The sequence below is a fragment of the Sinohyriopsis cumingii genome, chromosome 6, assembly GCF_028554795.1.
Source record: "Sinohyriopsis cumingii isolate HCF-2022 chromosome 6, ASM2855479v2, whole genome shotgun sequence".
Classification (NCBI taxonomy): domain Eukaryota; kingdom Metazoa; phylum Mollusca; class Bivalvia; order Unionida; family Unionidae; genus Sinohyriopsis; species Sinohyriopsis cumingii.
In genome coordinates, this window is record NC_142966.1 from 124,128,412 (window position 1) to 124,147,708 (window position 19,297).

Sequence of the window (19,297 nt, forward strand, 5' to 3'; positions counted from 1 at the left end):
TTGGTTTCCACCAAATGCAAATGCAAACATGCACAAACACACACCCAAAAAATGTAGGTCACAATAATTTAATAGTTTTTATCTGAATAATGAGCAGTGTTGTTTATTTAGCTCCAATAGCTTTATGGCCCTGAAGAGTGAGGCTGCCTTTGTAAAGGGACATAACTCAAGTTTTAATCCTAAGAAATATTAGACATCAATTCCCTAGATAGCCTCTTTGTAACATTGTACTTTAAACATAATGATTTCAATGGAAAATCCTTATAAAAAGCAATTACTTAAATATTTTCTAACAAAATGTTGATGATTTTTTAAACAATTTTCTGTAAAGATATCAAGAAAAAAAGGATAAAAAACATTACATGCATTTGCTTTTGATCATAAAAAGAAAGATGATCTAAATATCTCATGATTGTGTTTATCTCTCCGATTCTGATTTACCATGACCCTAAGTATTCAAAATACTTTGATTTACTTTTGTATTTACTTTTCTTCTTTCATTTTCAAGGAATATACACAACACATATATGCTATATTATACTGAAACAATATGCTGGTAAATTGCTGTGGCTAGTGATTAAATTTAGTAATGCAATCAGCTATATGATCACTAAACACTGCATTGGTAAGGGGAGAAAACATGCTGTAATTTATCATTCCATCATAAGTGACCACTTACTAACACTGCTGTAATGACCATCACCCATAATTTGTTCTGTAATTGACAAATTTGTTATCACAACTGTAATGAAAATTCTCAAAATCTGATTGACAAATCATCTGGAAGGATTACACCACATGGGTAATATACTGCATAAAAAAAATAATACCCAAGCACCTCTTTAGCCATTAGTGTTGGAGAACATAAAATACCAATTTTTATCAGGGTCATTAATTATGTGTCCCTAAATATTTCCAATACCCATGCTCATATACTTATTTATTACTGGTTCTAGCATGTCATTAACTTCTTTATCTATTATGCTGTGAAAACTGTAGGCAACAGAATAATAAATACAGAACACCCTAACTGCAGAAATGGGTCCTTGCTTTTTTCAAGCAGTATATGTAACTTGGAAGGTAATCTGAATAACATATGGTAGCCATATTTTAAGAAACTCCCTCTGGACCTTTTCCAAAATAGAAAGGAACTGTGGGTAATATATTTGTGGCATGATTGCATCTGACATTGACAGTTCTGGTGGCCTAAGTGATTAGAGCGTCCACCTAGGATGCAGGTGGTCATGGGTTCAAACCCCAGCACAGGTCTTATAGAAATGGTATTAGCTGCTGCCAAATGGTATTAGCAGCTGCCTCACTTGGCATTCAGAATTAAGAGGTTAGTGTTATGACTGGCTGGCCTGGTGTCTGGATAAGATGACTGGGGGGGATGATGACATATGCCCCAGTGCTATACATCACTATAAACTGCCACACTGCAGACATTGTAGCAATATTACTCAGATTGTTAAAGCAACACTAAAAATCCAAAACACACACACATCTGACATCAATACCATATTAGATTCATTTTCAAACAGCTCTTTGGTGAATATAGTGTTTAGGAACCCCGATTTTTTTTTATTGGAAAGGGAGGAGGCTGAAACGATGTCTGCAGTGTGGTAGTTTATAGTTCTGTCTAGCACTGAGACATCACGCCAGATACATGTAGCATGATGTCCCACCCAGGCACATTATCCTGACACCAGGCCAACCAGTCCTAACACTAACCTCTTAATAACGAGCACCAAGCGAGGCAGCTGTTAGTAACATTTTTATAAGTCTTTAGTATCACTCAGTCGGGGATCAAGCCCATGACCTCCCGCATCCGAGGCAGCATAAATCTTGCACTTCCATTTTTACTTTAACATAAGCATGTGAATACTATTATCCTACTTCTATATTAGTCAATAGCTATCTATGTTTCTATCATTATAAATGATATAAATACAAAGTCTGCAAAGATTTAACTTATTCCATTTTTTACTTTAACATAAGCATGTGAATACTATTATCCTACTTCTATAGCTGTTGTTACTAAATTTTGCATGAGAGAGAGGAAATTAAGCCTGGGATTATATTACAAAATAGCACATGGAATTTGGTTAAAGAATATACATTTGCTAACCTGGGATTATATTACAAAATAGCACACGGAACTTGGTTAAAGAATATACATTTGCTAAAGATACCATTTGTATCATGAAGTAACATGATATACATGTATTGCACTACCCCTTTCATACTTGACAGATGTTCCCACAAGATGAAATATTGACAAGAAAGTTTCAGCATCGAGAAAAGCCAGTGTCATTCTGAATTATGCTGTTAAGTAATGAAGAGAAAATATATATAACTATTTGCAATTCTTCTTATTTCATTTTCAAACTTCTTGAATGTTTAGTTGCAGTACTGTTCAGTTAGAATAGTAATTAACTTAAGTGATGATGCTGTTAGCATCCTGTGTAACTGAACTAATGTCACATATTGGTCTTAGTTGTTAGTTCAAATAAGCATGCAAATTAGAGTTGCAGCTCAGGTTTGCTTAATAATGTACTATGCATAAAGTCACCTGTGAGTCTCACATCTAAATGTGTATTTTTTTTTCCTCTCACTTACATGGGGCCTTAAATCTGGTTCCTATTGTCAAATGGGTATGTTTGGATGGCTCACCTACCGCTATAAAAAAATGCTACCCACAGTTACTGGGGTCTTCTATTTCATAAGGTCCTCATCATTCTAGCTCAAGTCCTTTAACAATTTTATCAAACCGCTCCAGTGGCCTAATGGTTAGAGCATCTGCCCTGGATGCAGGAGGTTGTGGGTTCAAACCCCGGCCAAGTTATACCTAAGATTTTTAAGAATGGTACTTACAGCTGACTCGTTAAGCACTCAGCATTAAGAGGTTATTGTTAAGACTGGTCAGCCTGGTGTCAGGATAATGTGACTGGGTGGGACATCAAGCTATATGTCTGTGGCATGATGCCCCAGTGCTAGACATCACTAAAAACTGCCACACTGCAGACATAGTAGCAATATGATTGGAAAATTGTTAAAGCTTCATTAAAAATCTATATCACATACACACACACAAACACTATTTTATCCTCAATTTAATTTTTTAAGAAAACTACTAAAAGAAACAGCCATCTTTTACTGCTTCTCCCACATGCACAATACAATGTGGCATACTGCCGCTTCAAATACTAATCATATATTGTATCCATGTCGACCACAAACAAACCAAAACAAAATATTACCCACAATTCCATTCTATTTTGGGCATAGTTTTATCTATGATGCACAACAATCAAATTTAAATTGAAAATACTTTTTGAAAATATTTCAACAGTCTACACATCTACAAGTCACTACAGATATTGTTACATACATTAATGTAAGGATACTACAGTTTCTATATATTAATTATCCAATAATAATGGACACTTTTAATTTTATCTGTTTTTGTGTTGATTTTTGAGAATTTTTGTGTTCATGATGAAATACATAGAAAAAGCATCATTAAAATAAAGTACTTGCGCATCCTTCCATTAGTTTTGTACCCCATTCCAATTTTAAAAATGAAAAGCATCAAGAATATAGAAAAACACACAAAACTTTTCATTTATCAATTTATAATTTCTAAACTGATTGTTGCCTGGGGGTCCCTAACACTGTCAATTTGTTGGCATTTCAACCTAAACAGAAGCATTCAATATAAACAGGTTGCTCACTGTCCTTATCTCATTTCTAGAATAGTCCATTTCAGCAAAAACTGTCATCTGCATCCAGTATTTGTAATATCTAGGTTTTAATATTTCTAAAACAAATTAAGCAAAATAAAAAGAAGGAAATATTTCATACATGTGTGAAAAGACATGTAACTCTAAATTTACAGAATTGTAAAGATTAGCAAATCAGTGAACTACATCACATTTGTTGCTTGAAAACATAGATTTGTCCATGCAAATATGGTGACCATATTACTACAGGAAGTCCAGTTTCATTGGAAATGCCTTTTAATGATATAAATCAATGATATAAATCGATCATCAATATTTTTCCTTTTTACACAACAACAACAACAAATCTATTGAAACTGAATACCCACAAAAACCAAATATTCCTAGTAAAATATGTTTCTTTTAGAACAGTTACCCAATCATAATATCTAAGGAGAACTACTACTACATTGCAAATCCAGCCCTCCCAGATACTGCTTTTTTAGCTGAAGGGAGCTAAATGTTGTCTGCTGACATAGGTGGTGGTTGGAAAGAGTGATCTCCCCTTAGGTATAAGGCTTTTTGGCAAAACCAATGAAACTGTCAGTAACTACTGGAATGGAATGTACACTCTCTATGGATGTACATGCAGGGAGGCTTGGAGGGTGTTTGTGTATTATACTGGGTGAGTATTTTCAAAGAAACATATTTTACTAGAAAAATTTGGTTTCTTCTTTAAATGTTACCCACTCATAATACCTTAAAATAGGTAAGAGGTGGAGGAAGGTGCATCCCGTTACCCTGGAGATACCATCTCCAGTCCCCTAAGGTATGTTAGACAACCCAACTGGAGGAGACTCCATCTGTCAGGGAGTGGCATCGAATAGGGAAAAAATAACTCCCTGCAAATCCAGTACAAGTTGTGAAGCCATGTCTCAAGAAGCTGTCAGTAGACCTGGAAGGGTGACATGTTCAGCTGCAGAGATAAGTCCAACCAGATTGAATTGGGCCCTTTGGGATGACAGATAAAAGATAGAGGATGTGTGGAAAGGGCAGACTGGAGATCATGTCCTTTCTTGAAGAGAGGAGGCTATCAGGAGGAGAAATGTTGAACAAACGATAGACAATCTCAATGCTTTATCTGCTTTGGTATGCAAGAACTGTAGCTTTCACTGGATAGAGCATCGATAGGATAGTTTGTGGCCATTGGGTCCATTTGTTGATTTCAGGTTGCCTGGGAGGGAAAGTGGTCTCTTTGGTGGCTTGTTTGCGGACTCCTTCAATCTAGCCATTAAATAGAAGGTTAGACGACAAGGCTGTGCTCTTAGCTTGACCTTACAGTGGTCCTTCAGGGAATTCCAGGCATAGAGCACTTAGTCGCATTCTGCCAATTAAAAATTGTAGATGCAATTACGACATTGGTCAAAGTGTGTTAAGCGGCTCTGTACAGTACACAGGAATTCTTGACACTAACTCCCATGCATGATCTGAGGTATTCGGACTCGGGATAAGATAAGCTATGTTCTGTAAGTTGGAAGATAGCCATAGAGACGAAGTCCGACACTGAAGCCATGGTAACAATATTTGGCATCAACTGCTGAGTGTCATCAAAGGCCATCTGATCCATATGTATGGAGCATGGCTTTGTCATCCCCAAAGAGGTGATATCACTGTCAACTTCTGGAGTTTCAATATGAAATACTGCTGTAAGGCTGAGGTAAAACCATGACAAAATGATGATGAAAGCAGATCAGATTGTTTGTAGCTCTCCTAAACTGCAGAAGTAAGAGAAGTTGGACTCTTCATCATAAGAAAGTCTGGTCCAGGTTGTTGATGGAGTGAAAGGAGGAGGGCAGAACTCTGAGGGTCAAAGACAGAAAATTTCCTCTCAGAAGGCTGAATCTTTCTGTGACGTCAGATAGTTTAGAATTGATGGCATCACTCGAGAAAAAGAAACATCTTCTTGGTTGCATGAGGTGCGGCTAAAGTCTCCTGAAATGCTGGAGACTTAGCTAGTGAAGAGTGATGAGGTCTGCCACTCACTAAACTTGGAGATCGCCCTAAATTAGAAACCGTGACTTTGAGACGGTCACTGAGTAAGGAGTCTCTTCCCATGGCAGAGCGTAAAAAGATTTGTGACGTGACATCTGTTGAAGCATGTGGAACTAATCTCAGCATCATGTCTCAAGGCGGTATATTGGTTAGACTGGTCCCTGTACCCATCTGCATATGTTGGGTTCAATTCACAGGAAGCCAGGTTGTTAGTGATTGAACCCAAAATATTTGTTGTTTTGGCCCCTCATGATCCCTTGTATATGGCCTGATATGGTCACAATGGAAATAGGTCATCTGTGTAGGGAGGATGTCATCAAGATCATTAGGTTGGGATGGGTTACAGGATGTTTGATCAATGTAACCAGTCTATATGTCTGGTAAGAGCAAGGGAACTTGGCTGGCTGTTTAGCTCTTTCCCTTACTATTCCAAAATAGAAATAGAGCCAAACCCCCAGGAGGCAAGGCCAATAGAAGTTGTCAATAATGCTGAGTCTTGTGGTGGTGACTTGGGTGCCAGAGCTGTTTTGGAGCATGTCAATGTCTGATGCTTCATGGCTGAAGGGTAAGAGCTGATTTATCTCTCTCAACCGCTAGAAATTATCGCACTTAGGAAAGGTCAGCATGCAGGCTTGTGATGTCTTCATCCTTAGCTGTGCATTTCTTTGCTCTGCCCATAGTTCTAATCTGTCAGATAATAGAGCAAAACATAAAACTGTAGCCCTGCACCTTTCTTTTGCAGAGGTGCAGAGCTTAATCTTAAAGTGTTGACCCAGAAATTGATAACAGACAGTCTAATAAAGTAATGAAGCATACACGTCAAATACAATGACAATAACACCTGTTGGCAGAAGTATAAACCTGTGAGCCTGCACTAGTCTTGATTGAATACCAGTGGAAGCAGAGCTATACCAAAAAATGGTTACCTGGAAAATGGTAATTGAAGGGAAGGTCATGGATGACATGTACAGGTAGAATCATTGAAGCATGGCATTCCAAGGCTAGGGATGTTGTTAAAAAGGAAACTCACTTGTATGGACCAGTAATGGTGGAATTATATATATATATATATATATATATATATATATATATATATAAAAGGAGTTTCTTAAGGGCATAAAGATATGCACACATTTAAAAATATTGAAGCCCAAAACTATCTTGTTAAGTCACATAGGCTACCTATGCGAGTAACTATGTGTTCTTTAAATATGACGGAATGCTTATGCAAGTGTTGCCTACAGAAACATGCATGAGCAGGACATAAATGAATAAACCGTATATAGAAAGCTTACCTGTACTTGTCTGACAAGAGCAGAAGCAATACAGAAAAGTACACATGTGTCTATATTACTCACAAAAACCTTCACATAAAAAGGACCCGAGGAGCTGCTATAAATACTTACAAAGTAGGTGCGATCATTTCCATTATGAGGCAATTTTACCTGTAGGGAAAAAGGCCCACAGACCACCTATACAAGCAAAATCATTGAAAATTTGCACCCAGACACTACAAATGCCTTAGAATAGAAACTCAGTGACATGGAATTTCATGTATATCAGGAGTTTTTATAAGTACTAGAAGTATAGCCTGAAGTCAATGTGATGTTGCTTAGGCTCCCATCCAAGTACCTAAATGTGTGATGAACAACAAAATTTTCAGAAAATTGTAAAGGAAGAACTCTGTTGGCATAGGAAGAGAAAAAGTTGGAAATACAGATAGAATATACTTTCCTTAGAAATGAAAAAAATTTAATGGTATATTCCTCCAAGCAGATTTTGGTTCTGTGAGGCTTCTCATGACAAAAGCGTGATTCTTGGCACAAGTGGAAGTAGTAACTGACATATTCATGGGTTTTGCCACCAATCCTTATACCTAAGGGGAGATCACTCTGCCCCACTGCCACCTAGATCAGCAGACAACTATTAGCTCCCTTCAGCTAAAAGTAGTAACCTATAAGGCTGGATTTGTGAGGTAGTAATTCTACAAAGGTAATATGATTCGGTAACTTTGAAGAAGAAATGTGTTCCATGAAATTTTATATGAATTTAACGTTAGACACATTACATGATTGGCAAGTTTCAATAAAATATCTTCTGTGGATCAAACATACTCTGGACAAGGATACATGTCACAGAATTCCATCTGTCCATGCTGTGACCTTGACCTTGATGCTGGGGGCCTGGCAATGGTATGCAGCAATCAGTCTAGTCAAGATATATTCTTAGGCAAATGTTTCATGAAAATTTATCCAGTCATCATAAAGTTATGGGTCAGACAAGCACATTTTGAGAACCAAAGGGACATTGTCATCATATAATACACCCAACTTTAAACATTTGTTTAAAAAAGCATTTATATTTCATTCTAACAAATTTTTCATAGAAGAATTCAGCCATTTCATTATACGGATTCCTGCTATAGTTAATCCATCACAATAGCCTAACAACCTCTAGTACAATGCAAACATATTTAATGTGTAATAATCACTTTAGAAACAAGAGATCCCTGAAGGAACTGTTGCTCTAATGGCTGAAAAGAATTTCCAGAACTCCTAGATAAGACCATTGTTACTCTTTACTGCTGGATGTTGAAGCCATTTCTGATGTTCCTGACCAATAACAAGATTTTGATATTGGAATTAAGATCATCAAAATTTTCATTTAGACCAAATAGATATCTTAAAAAGTATTTTGTTGAAAAACCATGCCAATATGACCATCCACTCTTCTGTAATAGTGGGTACAAGATGACTGCAATGGCAGCCTTCTTGGATTAAGATCAGCTCCACTGTCATTTAGAACAAACTTTTCATCATCAGAAACTTCCTGGTGAAACTACCTGTCAAAATAACTTTCCACTATGGTGGCGCTCACCAGATAATATGTACTTTTGAGAGAGTGACGTATGTAAGGTGAAGTAGTTCGCATTTAAAACATGCACAGTGGAGAGAATGTTTGCATACCTCTATGCTACATTAATGTAATGTGGATGATATTTCTTTTGGATATTGTACTTTTGGAAATTTTACATGATTTAAGCACACTGCTAACTAAAATGACTGCTCCCTTGTGTTAAAAAATCAGTCTGAATTGGTCTAAAGTACACTATACATAGCAGCTATTAAAATAGGGAAAATGAATTTTGCCAGACTAGACAATACCAGCTTCTGAAAGTGCAATGAATGAATTACCAAATATATAAAATGTAAAAAAAGTTATCGGCTCTTTTTTACACAATTGACCTCTGAAGTTCAGGAAGTGAAAATGACCAAGTAGAGCTAGCACTTTTTTGAAAGGTGCACATTTGAAGTAAGGCCAAGCTGTATATTCTATAACCCATAGTACACCCATCAATCATACATCAAAATAAAGGGAATTAAAGGTTCTTTGCATTATACCTAAGATATACAAGGTCTTTTTTAAATAGCCAGTATAACCAGTGAGGAAAGCCGGGGACATTCTTTTTCTTTAAATTCCTAACCCTATGCAAAATGCGAAACTGTATAGCGCCACCTTAGGTAGTTCTTCTTCTTCTTGTTGTAAGGTTTAACACCATTTTTCAACACAAGATAGGCTATACATGGTAGCCAGTATAGCTGGTGGAAGAAGAACCCTGGAAAACCCCATGAAGAACCAATGACCCACAAGAAGCTACTGGCAAGCTTTCTCACACACCCACATTAGACAAGCCGGAGACTTGAAACCATGCAGACAGAGGTGAGATGGCAGTGATCCAAAACAGTGAGCGCTTTAGACCACTTGGCCACTCTGGGCCCCCCACTTAGGTGGAAAGATATCAAGATGGCAGCCATACTGGGTGTCAGATCAGCACCATTTTCATCAGGACCAATTAAACATCATAACAAGACTTTTGTACAAACCCCTTACTGGTATGGCCATCCATTCAGAAGAAGTGACAAGAGTGTCCATATGGTCACTGTGACAACACATACTGGCAATATTTTCACCAACAAGCAACTATAGCTAGAGATGAATATGTGTGTAAAATTTCATGGCAATCCTCCAAGTAGCTTAGGAGTAGCCATAACAAACTCATGTTAATGGATGGATGGATGATGGACAAATGTAAATAGACCATCACATAATCACTTCTAAGTTAACAAATTAACACAAACAAAACCAATATTTTCTGAATAGTTATCTTTAAGGAACAATAATGACTCATACCATTTTCTCCTAGCAAGTAGAACCATGCTCTGTTGTTCATGCCTATTGCTAGATGGTAGGGGCCAATGCCAAGGAAAGATGGTTCAACATCCACAGGAATGGTTACTGGTTGCTCCTGAAGTTAAATAAATCAAGTTGTTATCTTGGCATATGAGAAATGTACAAATGATAATCCAATAAAATGTTACTTGTGCCAAAATAATGTCTGTACGGTACATTAACAGGTATATCTGTACATACACTAGTTATCCAAAGAGTGTAAAGTACCTGCTGATAACACTGAGTTCATTACAAAATGGATGCTGTGAATTTGCTACTTCTTCGAGGAACACCAATTTTCATAGACTTCATAATTACTTATAAATCATGAAATTCAAAGACCCAACAAACAACTTTATTCTTTATAAACCGTGAATTCAAAGACCCAACAAACAACTATCCTTCTTTATAAACCATGAATTCAAGGCATTATGATTGGGTAATGTAATTGAAGAAGAACCATGAGCTCAAAGACCCAACAAACAATAATCCTTCTTAAAAAGCAATAGGACTATATCAAGTCAGCAAATTCAAGTATTGGAGAAATGTGATTTTTTTGCAAAACCATAAAAATTGTTATATTAAAACTGAAAGTATTCACAGTATTACATTTTTTAGAGGGTGATAGTGTACACTGATCCCACAAATTTTATATTTTCTTCAAACTGTGACACAACATATGGGTACAGATGGCTAATTCAATTTCCACAGACTGAAATGTTAATGTTTGACCAAATTACTCATACGAGCAGCAAATTATGCTCATATCCTCTGAGTGATCAACTGAACTTTTAAAATGATTACAATGATATCTTGTACAAATCATTTTTGAGAAAAATTCCTAGTGGATGTCCAATATCAAAAAGAAGTCTGGTTAGATCTCCCTGTTTACGTCAGGTCATACCAGTGCAACAACAACAGTGATAAAATGAAATTAGTTTTAGGTTCAAGCTTACTGTTTTTTATAATTTATCAAAGGCTTCTTCTAAAACATTGCACTGATATTTTTAGGTTTTTTTCTGGCAATTATTCTTGAGCCAATAAGTGATTCTCATTATTCTCAATAAGGTATTTAATATACTGTTACAACTCTATGACATTACACTAACAGAAAAAAGGGAAACCAACAAATTCAATAAAATTTCAGCAAATAATTTCTTTTTCTAGCATACAAAGTGAAAATTTACGATGAATTTGCAGTATTGTGGACTAAATCCAAAATAATCTTGAAGTTCTAACAAAAATCCAAAAATATAGAGTGTTCTGAATGAATTCCATGTCTTGAATGTGCTGATATTCCAGCAGTCTTGAATATACTAATATACCAATAGTCTTGATGTATCATAATGATATAATCCAGAATGTCTTTCAATAAATTCACAATAATCCCAAAATAGTGTTTTAGTCTGAAATGTAACTCTGTTACTCCAATTAATAATTTAAATAAATAATTCCTCTCAAAATAAATCTGAACACAGCTAAAACTTATTTCCCAAAGATTGATATTAAAATAGGAATGAATAATTATTTGCTTGGTCTTGTTATATACAGACTGAGACCTGACTTACAACACAACAAAATCCCCTGGATTTAGGTCATCTCCTATGGAAATTTCCATCAAATTCGTAAACTCGGTTAAGTCTGTTTACATAAATTTTAGCAAACAACCTGACCAAAATCAGTTAAACCATATAATTTCCAAGGGAAATACCAATTTCCTGAACTCAAACCCAATGAAATATATTTTTTTTTTTAAATGACATCAGTTAGGTAGGCCCAACTCCTACCCTCAACTACAGACAAAGGTTAAGCACACAACACAAACTAAACATACATAACAATATCACCTAAAATAGACTGGTTCCATAGCTCATGAAATAATTTGTTCATGGAAACAACACTTTTCTTTGAAGCATCCTGCAAAAGCATACCTGTTGCACAATTAGCATTCTGAATTGATTTTTATTTAGAAGATTACTTTCATGATACACTGATAACATATTTTACTCAAGAATAGTTTCTCTCTGTAATGTCTTGACATATCCAAGAACAGGCATTTGTTCTTATGTAGCAAGGTAAATAAATTAGATGAATACTGCAACACTGCTGACCAAAGGAGGTAATCTGGAATCATTACATAAGTTATAAGCTGATACAAAATACACTGGTCAACAGTGAAATCATTACTGACTTGAAAAGGCCCTAATCTGTAGTATTTTGGTGTGCCGAACACGAATATAACCGTGAAAAATTTGTATTGGCTCTCGTTTTGAAGATATTCATATACCTCATTTTCTATGTTTCACTGTGTAAATCTCTCCAGTAGGACTGCAGCAACATCCGGAATAATGATGTAACATTGCATAATACCATCATGCTCACATCATCCACAGTTGATTGCATCATTTTCTGATGCAATGCAATACTAATGCAATGCGGCTGCTGAAGTAAGTTGACGTCAGCAGTGTACTATACATGTGTAGGCCTATTATACTAATGCCAGGCGGCTGCTGAAGCTGACGTAAGCAGTGTACTATATAAAGCCCAATCAGATAGGTTCAGCATTTAAAATATTTTAGACATTGTGCGAGACAGTTCAAGCTACTGTTACATAAAACTTATTATTTTATCCATTTACGTACAATAAAGAACAGTAATGCCTCGAAAGTGTGTTAATACCGCGGACAATTTTTGCTATATTTGTGGGGAAGTGACATTTGCCAACCAGAAGAAAAGTATCAATTCTCAAGTGAAGAAGGCATATCATCTTTACTTCGGATGCAAGGTTGGTGACCAAGACAAGCCTTGGGCTCCGCATATATGCTGTGCTACATGTACAACACAGCTTTCACAGTGGTTGAATTGCAAAAGGTCATCAATGCCGTTTGCAGTCCCAATGGTGTGGAGAGAGCCAAGCAACCACCTAAATGACTGTTACTTCTGCTTGGTTCCTCCTCTTTCCGGCGGAATAACGAAGCGAAAGAAGTCGAGAATAGTCTACCCAAACATTCCGTCTGCATTGAGACCAGTTCCACATGGTGAGGGACTTCCTATTCCAGAACCTCCAGCAGAATATTCTCTTGATTCATCTGACGAAGACAAAGGTGAGTCGACCTGTTCTTCTCCTGGTCCATCAGCATGCAGTGATCCAGATTTTCACTGTGGTGCATCATCAACCCCACACAGAATAACACAGGAAGAACTAAATGACCTGATTCATGATTTGGACTTATCAAAGAACAAGGCAGAATTGCTAGGATCAAGACTCCAACAATGGAATCTTCTAGAAGAAGATGTCACAATTACTGCATATCGAAAGCGCCACCAGCAATTGGAGCCTTTCTTCAGAAAGGAAAGTAATCTGATATTCTGTTCCGATATTGAGGGCCTCATGAATGCTTTAAAAATCACTCATGACCCACAAGAATGGAGACTATTTGTGGACTCTTCGAAACTGAGTCTCAAGGCTGTGCTTTTGCACAATGGAAACATTCTTCCATCTATTCCAGTAGCGTATGCTGTCCACATGAAAGAGACATACGATAACTTAAGGCAGCTACTGAATTCCATTGAGTATAACAAGTACAGCTGGCACCTCTGTGGTGATTTGAAGGTAGTTGCCCTTTTAATGGGACTGCAGCAAGGATATACAAAATACATGTGTTTCTTATGCGAGTGGGATAGCCGAGCAAGGGAAATGCACTACATGAGGAAGGAATGGACTCACAGGCAGAATGTAGCCATTGGAGAGAAGAATATCCAACACCCAGCTCTGGTTGAGGCTCAGAAAATCTTGCTACCACCCCTTCACATCAAACTAGGTTTGATGAAGAACTTCGTGAAAGCCATTGACCGGACTTTGCCAGCATTCCGATACCTGCATGAAAAATTCCCTCGACTCAGCGAAGCAAAGATTAAAGAGGGAGTTTTTGTGGGTCCTCAGATTCGAGAGCTTTTCAAAGATGACCGGTTCAACAACTTGCTGGAAGGTGACGCGAAACAAGCATGGAATGCTTTTCGCCTAGTTTCTACAAACTTCCTCGGAAATGTTAGGGCAGAAAACTATAAGGAACTAGTAGAAGACATGTTGATGAAGTATAAGAAACTTGGCTGCAATATGTCTCTAAAGATTCACTTCCTTCATTCCCATTTGGATTTCTTTCCTAGCAACTGTGGTATTGTTAGTGATGAACACGGCGAACGTTTTCATCAAGATATCGCAACAATGGAACAAAGATACCAGGGAAAATGGTCCACTACAATGCTGGCTGACTACTGCTGGACACTCCTCAGAGATGCTCCCGAACAGCTGTACAAGAGACAGGCGAAGAAATCTAAGATGTAGTCAATGACTTGATTTTTTATAGGTAGGCTATTACAGTTGACCTTTTACTATTGGAATGCATTTCGTTATGTAAACATTAATTTCTTGCAGATTACAAAAAAACTAGAGCCAATTTTGCAATTTGACTGTCATATTCGTGTTCAGCACATAAAAATTGATAAGAATTGACTAATTTTATTTCAGTAACATGACTTTTGTAAAAATTTGTTGTCCAGTGATATTCAAAATTTTTGTGTTTCTTGAAACATTTACCAAAAATTTACCAAAGGTCACTGAAAGAACTTTCATAAAATCAACATAACTTGTCTTTCTTCTTTTAGAGGGGCATGTCTGGCAAATGTTTAATTGAAAAGTGTGTGCGTATAAGTGAATGCCATAGAAAAGGAAAGTAAATCCTGGAACCAATTCCTTGTTCACAGACTTCAATTTGCACCACATTTGATAAACCAAATGGTCCCTTTTGCTGTTAATGAAGTTCCAAGTTAAACATTTTACTGGTTAAAAAAGGAAAGCATTTCTTCTACCATCTCTATCATTCTACTCAAGGAATAGAGAGATCCCACAACAAAATCTGTCAAACATGTCAGAAAACTGGATGAAAATTATAGGAGAATCAGTACGAAAAAATTATCCTATCATGTAACAGAAGCAAGATACGACACTTAACAGACAAACGTCATGTAACATTGTTAAGTGGTCTAGTTTTGTCCTGGTAGGTATATCTGGCTTGATGGTTTATGGGGAAAAGGCAATATTTTTATACAAGCTTTAGTATTAAAGACATATATTTTTGATCCACTACCTTATTACATGTGAAGTAATTTGACTTTACAAATATATTTTAGACCAGAAATTTGACATGTGATCATGTACTTCTTTTTCTTGTCTAATCTATCCTTAGCAGAAATAAAATATAAGAGGTGGAAATATATGTACTTGTTGAATATTATCCTCAATAGTGACTTCTAAAAGAGATGTCAGATGAGCGATCTTAGTCTGACAAGAGGCAGCAAGCATTGGCAGGCTAGTCAAGTATACATGTAGGTTTCCCTTAGTTGTGGTAACTGCCAGAAGTTGTCCGTCATCTGTCCAGCCAATCTTGTCCAACCCTCGTTCGTCCTCCATGTTAATAATGGCAAACATCTCTTTTAGGTCAGACAAATCATGGATCTTGATACTGTAAAAATATAGATTAGTTACTTCTTATAAATCTTTTGCAAATATCTGAACCCAAATAAACACAAGATATATGAAAGCATCCAAAACTATTGTGAATCAGGACAGTCATGCATTATTAAATTTAAGCCGATCAAGTCCCTACAGAAAAAGCATAATATTTAGTAATAATTATACATGAATATTATTTCAGATTCAGTTTCCTTTCAACAACGATGACTTTTATGCTCATCAAAGTTTGGATATCTACAGCTTGATAATTTCCTGGTTCTTTATTGGAACAAAACATTTAAAGAATTACAAATGCAAATATATTATGTGTGTACTGTATTGTACTCTAGCTAACTGCAAAAAAACAGTATAAATATTCTTCTATAGTACAATGCTCAAGGAAACATTCAAAGCAAGAAATGCACAGCTTCTAAATGTGACTTTTCTTTGTATAATTTACCAATTATCTCCACAAGAAGCAGCCTTGTTAAGAGAACCAGAAACTGCAATATCAGTCAGGTTGTCTTTATGATTTCTTGCTTGAAACAATTCCTGAAAAGATTTAAATTGAAAAATTGCAGTAAATATACAAAAGACTTATTTACAACATCTTAATATCAATAAAATGTATCAAGTTTGCTAAAGAAAATGGTTTCGTCAAATGATCAATAGGAAGTAACTTTTTTATAGATAAATGATTACTATAAAAAAAACTAATAAACAAGTTATTTTTTACTCCATTCCACATTACATATGGTATGATGATACAGTTAACAATCTGAAAGATGCCAGATACAAAGATCCTTACCTGTCCAATTTCTTTCATATGAGTTGATATCACCACAAAGAATCCATGGGAAAATCCAATCATGATGTAGCCATCTCCATACCTGATGTTACATATGAATAAAAGATATTCAAATAACTTGCATAATCATCTGCACAAAGGGGAATGAGTAACATGTTTTCTTACTACAATCAAGCTATAACAATAATGGTACAGACAATGAAGTCTGAGACAAAAACTAAGTGTGCATGAGAAATATTGTATAAATACATATTTACTAATATTGTAAAACTGCAACAACAACCCCCCAGAAAAACAATAAAACATCTAGGGCATAACCGACTTTTGATCCGGAAATCGGATTCCACCGGATAGTATGAACTTCCGATTAATCGGAGTCGGACAAGGCAGGAACGACCGATTCGGATAATAAAAATAATAAAGTTGAATTTCTATAGCACCGTGTCTAACACTGCGTGTCATTCGATAGTACGTTAATAAAGTTAAATAAGAAGTCAGAAAAGTCCAATATGGTCAACACAACGGGGTGAAACGATAATGCTCGAGTTAGACCGAAAGATTTAAATTTATTAAAATATATAATACAGTCCTACCCGTTTATGTCAACATCCTCAATAATGAAGGCATAATATTGAATACATTGACACATGCTAATGAGGTATTAAAAGAAAATGATTCCGCAAGAGGCCAACTTTATAGGACCAAACAAAAGCCTGTTTTATTTTTATTTGACCACGACATTAAAGCATGGCGGCAAGATCAACTAATTGTTGAATAAAGTACAGGATGGAACTGGCCGCTTGCCGACATAAATGATTAAGGCGGGAAAATAAAAGCCTGGCGGCAAGATCAACTAATTGTTGAACAAAGAATGGGTCGGAACTGGCAAAAAAATAAAAAATTTCATGGATTCTTTGTGGCTTTGAACTTCGTTGCATTTTGCTATAGTCTTGCCATATCCTTCCCCTTGTGACATCGGTGTGATATGCAAAACGTGTGTAACACGGTTTAAAAAGTTAATTTGAAAAACCTTTTAATTTAGCATTTCCGATTAATTGAATCGTATCCGGAATCGGAAAAATTTCATGCCCAAAATCCGGAATCGGAAATCAGTAGAAAAATGCTAATCGGTTATGCCCTAAAAACATCTGTACTGAAAATCTCTTCCATGCATGATTTTTTTAACTAACATTTTCAGGAATTTCTCTTCAGTAGTGGTATGTAAAAAGAAAGGTACTAGCTATTGTCGACAGAGTGTTTACATGTGAATACTGTAAACAAAAATAAATTTGAAGAATAAGTTCTATGCATTACGTTTTGCCCAGACATGTGTAAGATTTTCTCTTCAACGGCAATGTGTCAAAAAAGGTACTTGTTATTTTTAATAAAAACAAGTGTCAGACCTCTGAATTCAAAGTAACAACTAGCATGGGCAAATATAAAACCAAATGCCACTCAACTACTTGAAGTGTACATGCCCTTACTGATTAAGGGCAATATTCTTCAGTGGGAATGGAGAGGTCATTTTATTTGCAGAGAAAACACAGCAAGCTAAATGAATGTTCTAAGTAAAAGGAGTTTATATGGATACACATTATTTGAATATTTAAAAATAAATTATATATCAATGAAACAGAGAGAGTATGGTAGATATTTGTTATACTTTCCATTTATTACCATTTTCATTTTGCCAAAACTTCTTCATCTAAATGGGGACAGTATGGGATGTTAAACAAAATAACTTTAAGGGCTGAAATCTCTCTCGTATTGTGGCATATTTTATTTTAATGACAAGGTGTAAGAAGAGAAAGGTGTGATGGAATACCCATCTTTTTCATGGTTATTTGCTTCCAAACCTGTCTATTCCAATACACACATATATAATCAAATTAAAAAACAATCTGCACTAATATATGCTGTTTTAGTGCAATTATGTCTGATGCACTTAAATTTAAAATTGACTATCATGTAAAAAAAATTCATTCCTTCTCAATGTCTTGGCCTTAAATTGTAGATTTTCATGCATGATCCCATTCCCAAAATTAAAATTAATCTTTACACACATTATTTTTTTTCACTTTTAAAGAAATATTTATTTTTCTTGTATGAAAAATTACAAGAATACATTAATGTACTTTCCAAGACATGTTCACTCTCACCATTTTACTTTTACAGAAATTCACTCTATCATTCGATTTTCCTTCCAGATTATTTAAATAATTCCTCGACCTTGTCTTTAAATATTTTCATAAACAGTTTGACTAAATGGTTAATGCTAAGTGCCCTTTGACTTCTGTATTCTCGCTAAAGCTGCCAGCTTTAACTTTGATTACTTGGAAGGGAGCTCTGGCCCCAGTGCATGTTTAAATCCATCCGGAGAGGGTTGGGGATTTTTAGCTCATGACTTTCATTTTTGTCAGAATCTGTCTTCAAAAAAAGAAATCATCAATTACTGTCAAGAGAGCTTCAAAAGTGCTTGTTTGCAATTAGTATTATTATACTTCTCGTATGCAAGGAAAGGGTATTCTAGGTCATATTTTCCCAAAATCTATTAACTTATTACACAAAACACACAGTGCCATGCACTTGTGCCTTTTACACTCTCTAATCCATGATTACTTGGTATCTATTATCTGTTTAGATTTTTCCTTATTAGTCATGCACCATTTGCAGTGACTGGTTTACCAATCAAGGGACCTAATTTCTATGCTTTAGGAATTCAGAGTAAAAACATATCACAGTCGGACTATAAGACAATGGATAATACCAACTGTATCTGAATAAACATAATATTTGATAACATGAAAGATCAGAAAGATTGCTAATACTCAGCCTTACCCACTCCACACAAAAAATAAATATATAAAACTTAAACACTAAATAGTCATACGTCAAATATTAGCAAACTTTAAAGACTTTTCATGGGCTATTATCCCACCGTGGTTTTTCAGGACCAGAAAATAGATTTGATAA

General features: G+C 35.8%; 1 protein-coding gene across 1 annotated transcript in view; it reads right to left on the reverse strand.

The window, feature by feature from the left end:
- Positions 1–653: 653 nt before the first annotated feature.
- The window catches only part of LOC149797878 (WD repeat-containing protein 19-like), a 37,045-nt gene continuing 18,401 nt past the window's right edge, over positions 654–19,297 (reverse strand). The window contains exons 8-12 of the mRNA XM_089960814.1: positions 16,325–16,406; positions 15,977–16,068; positions 15,286–15,526; positions 9,966–10,080; positions 654–715 (exon numbers count right to left, since the gene is read on the reverse strand). Of these exons, the coding sequence (XP_089816940.1) occupies positions 654–715; positions 9,966–10,080; positions 15,286–15,526; positions 15,977–16,068; positions 16,325–16,406 (592 nt within the window). The remainder of the gene's footprint in view (positions 716–9,965; positions 10,081–15,285; positions 15,527–15,976; positions 16,069–16,324; positions 16,407–19,297) is intronic.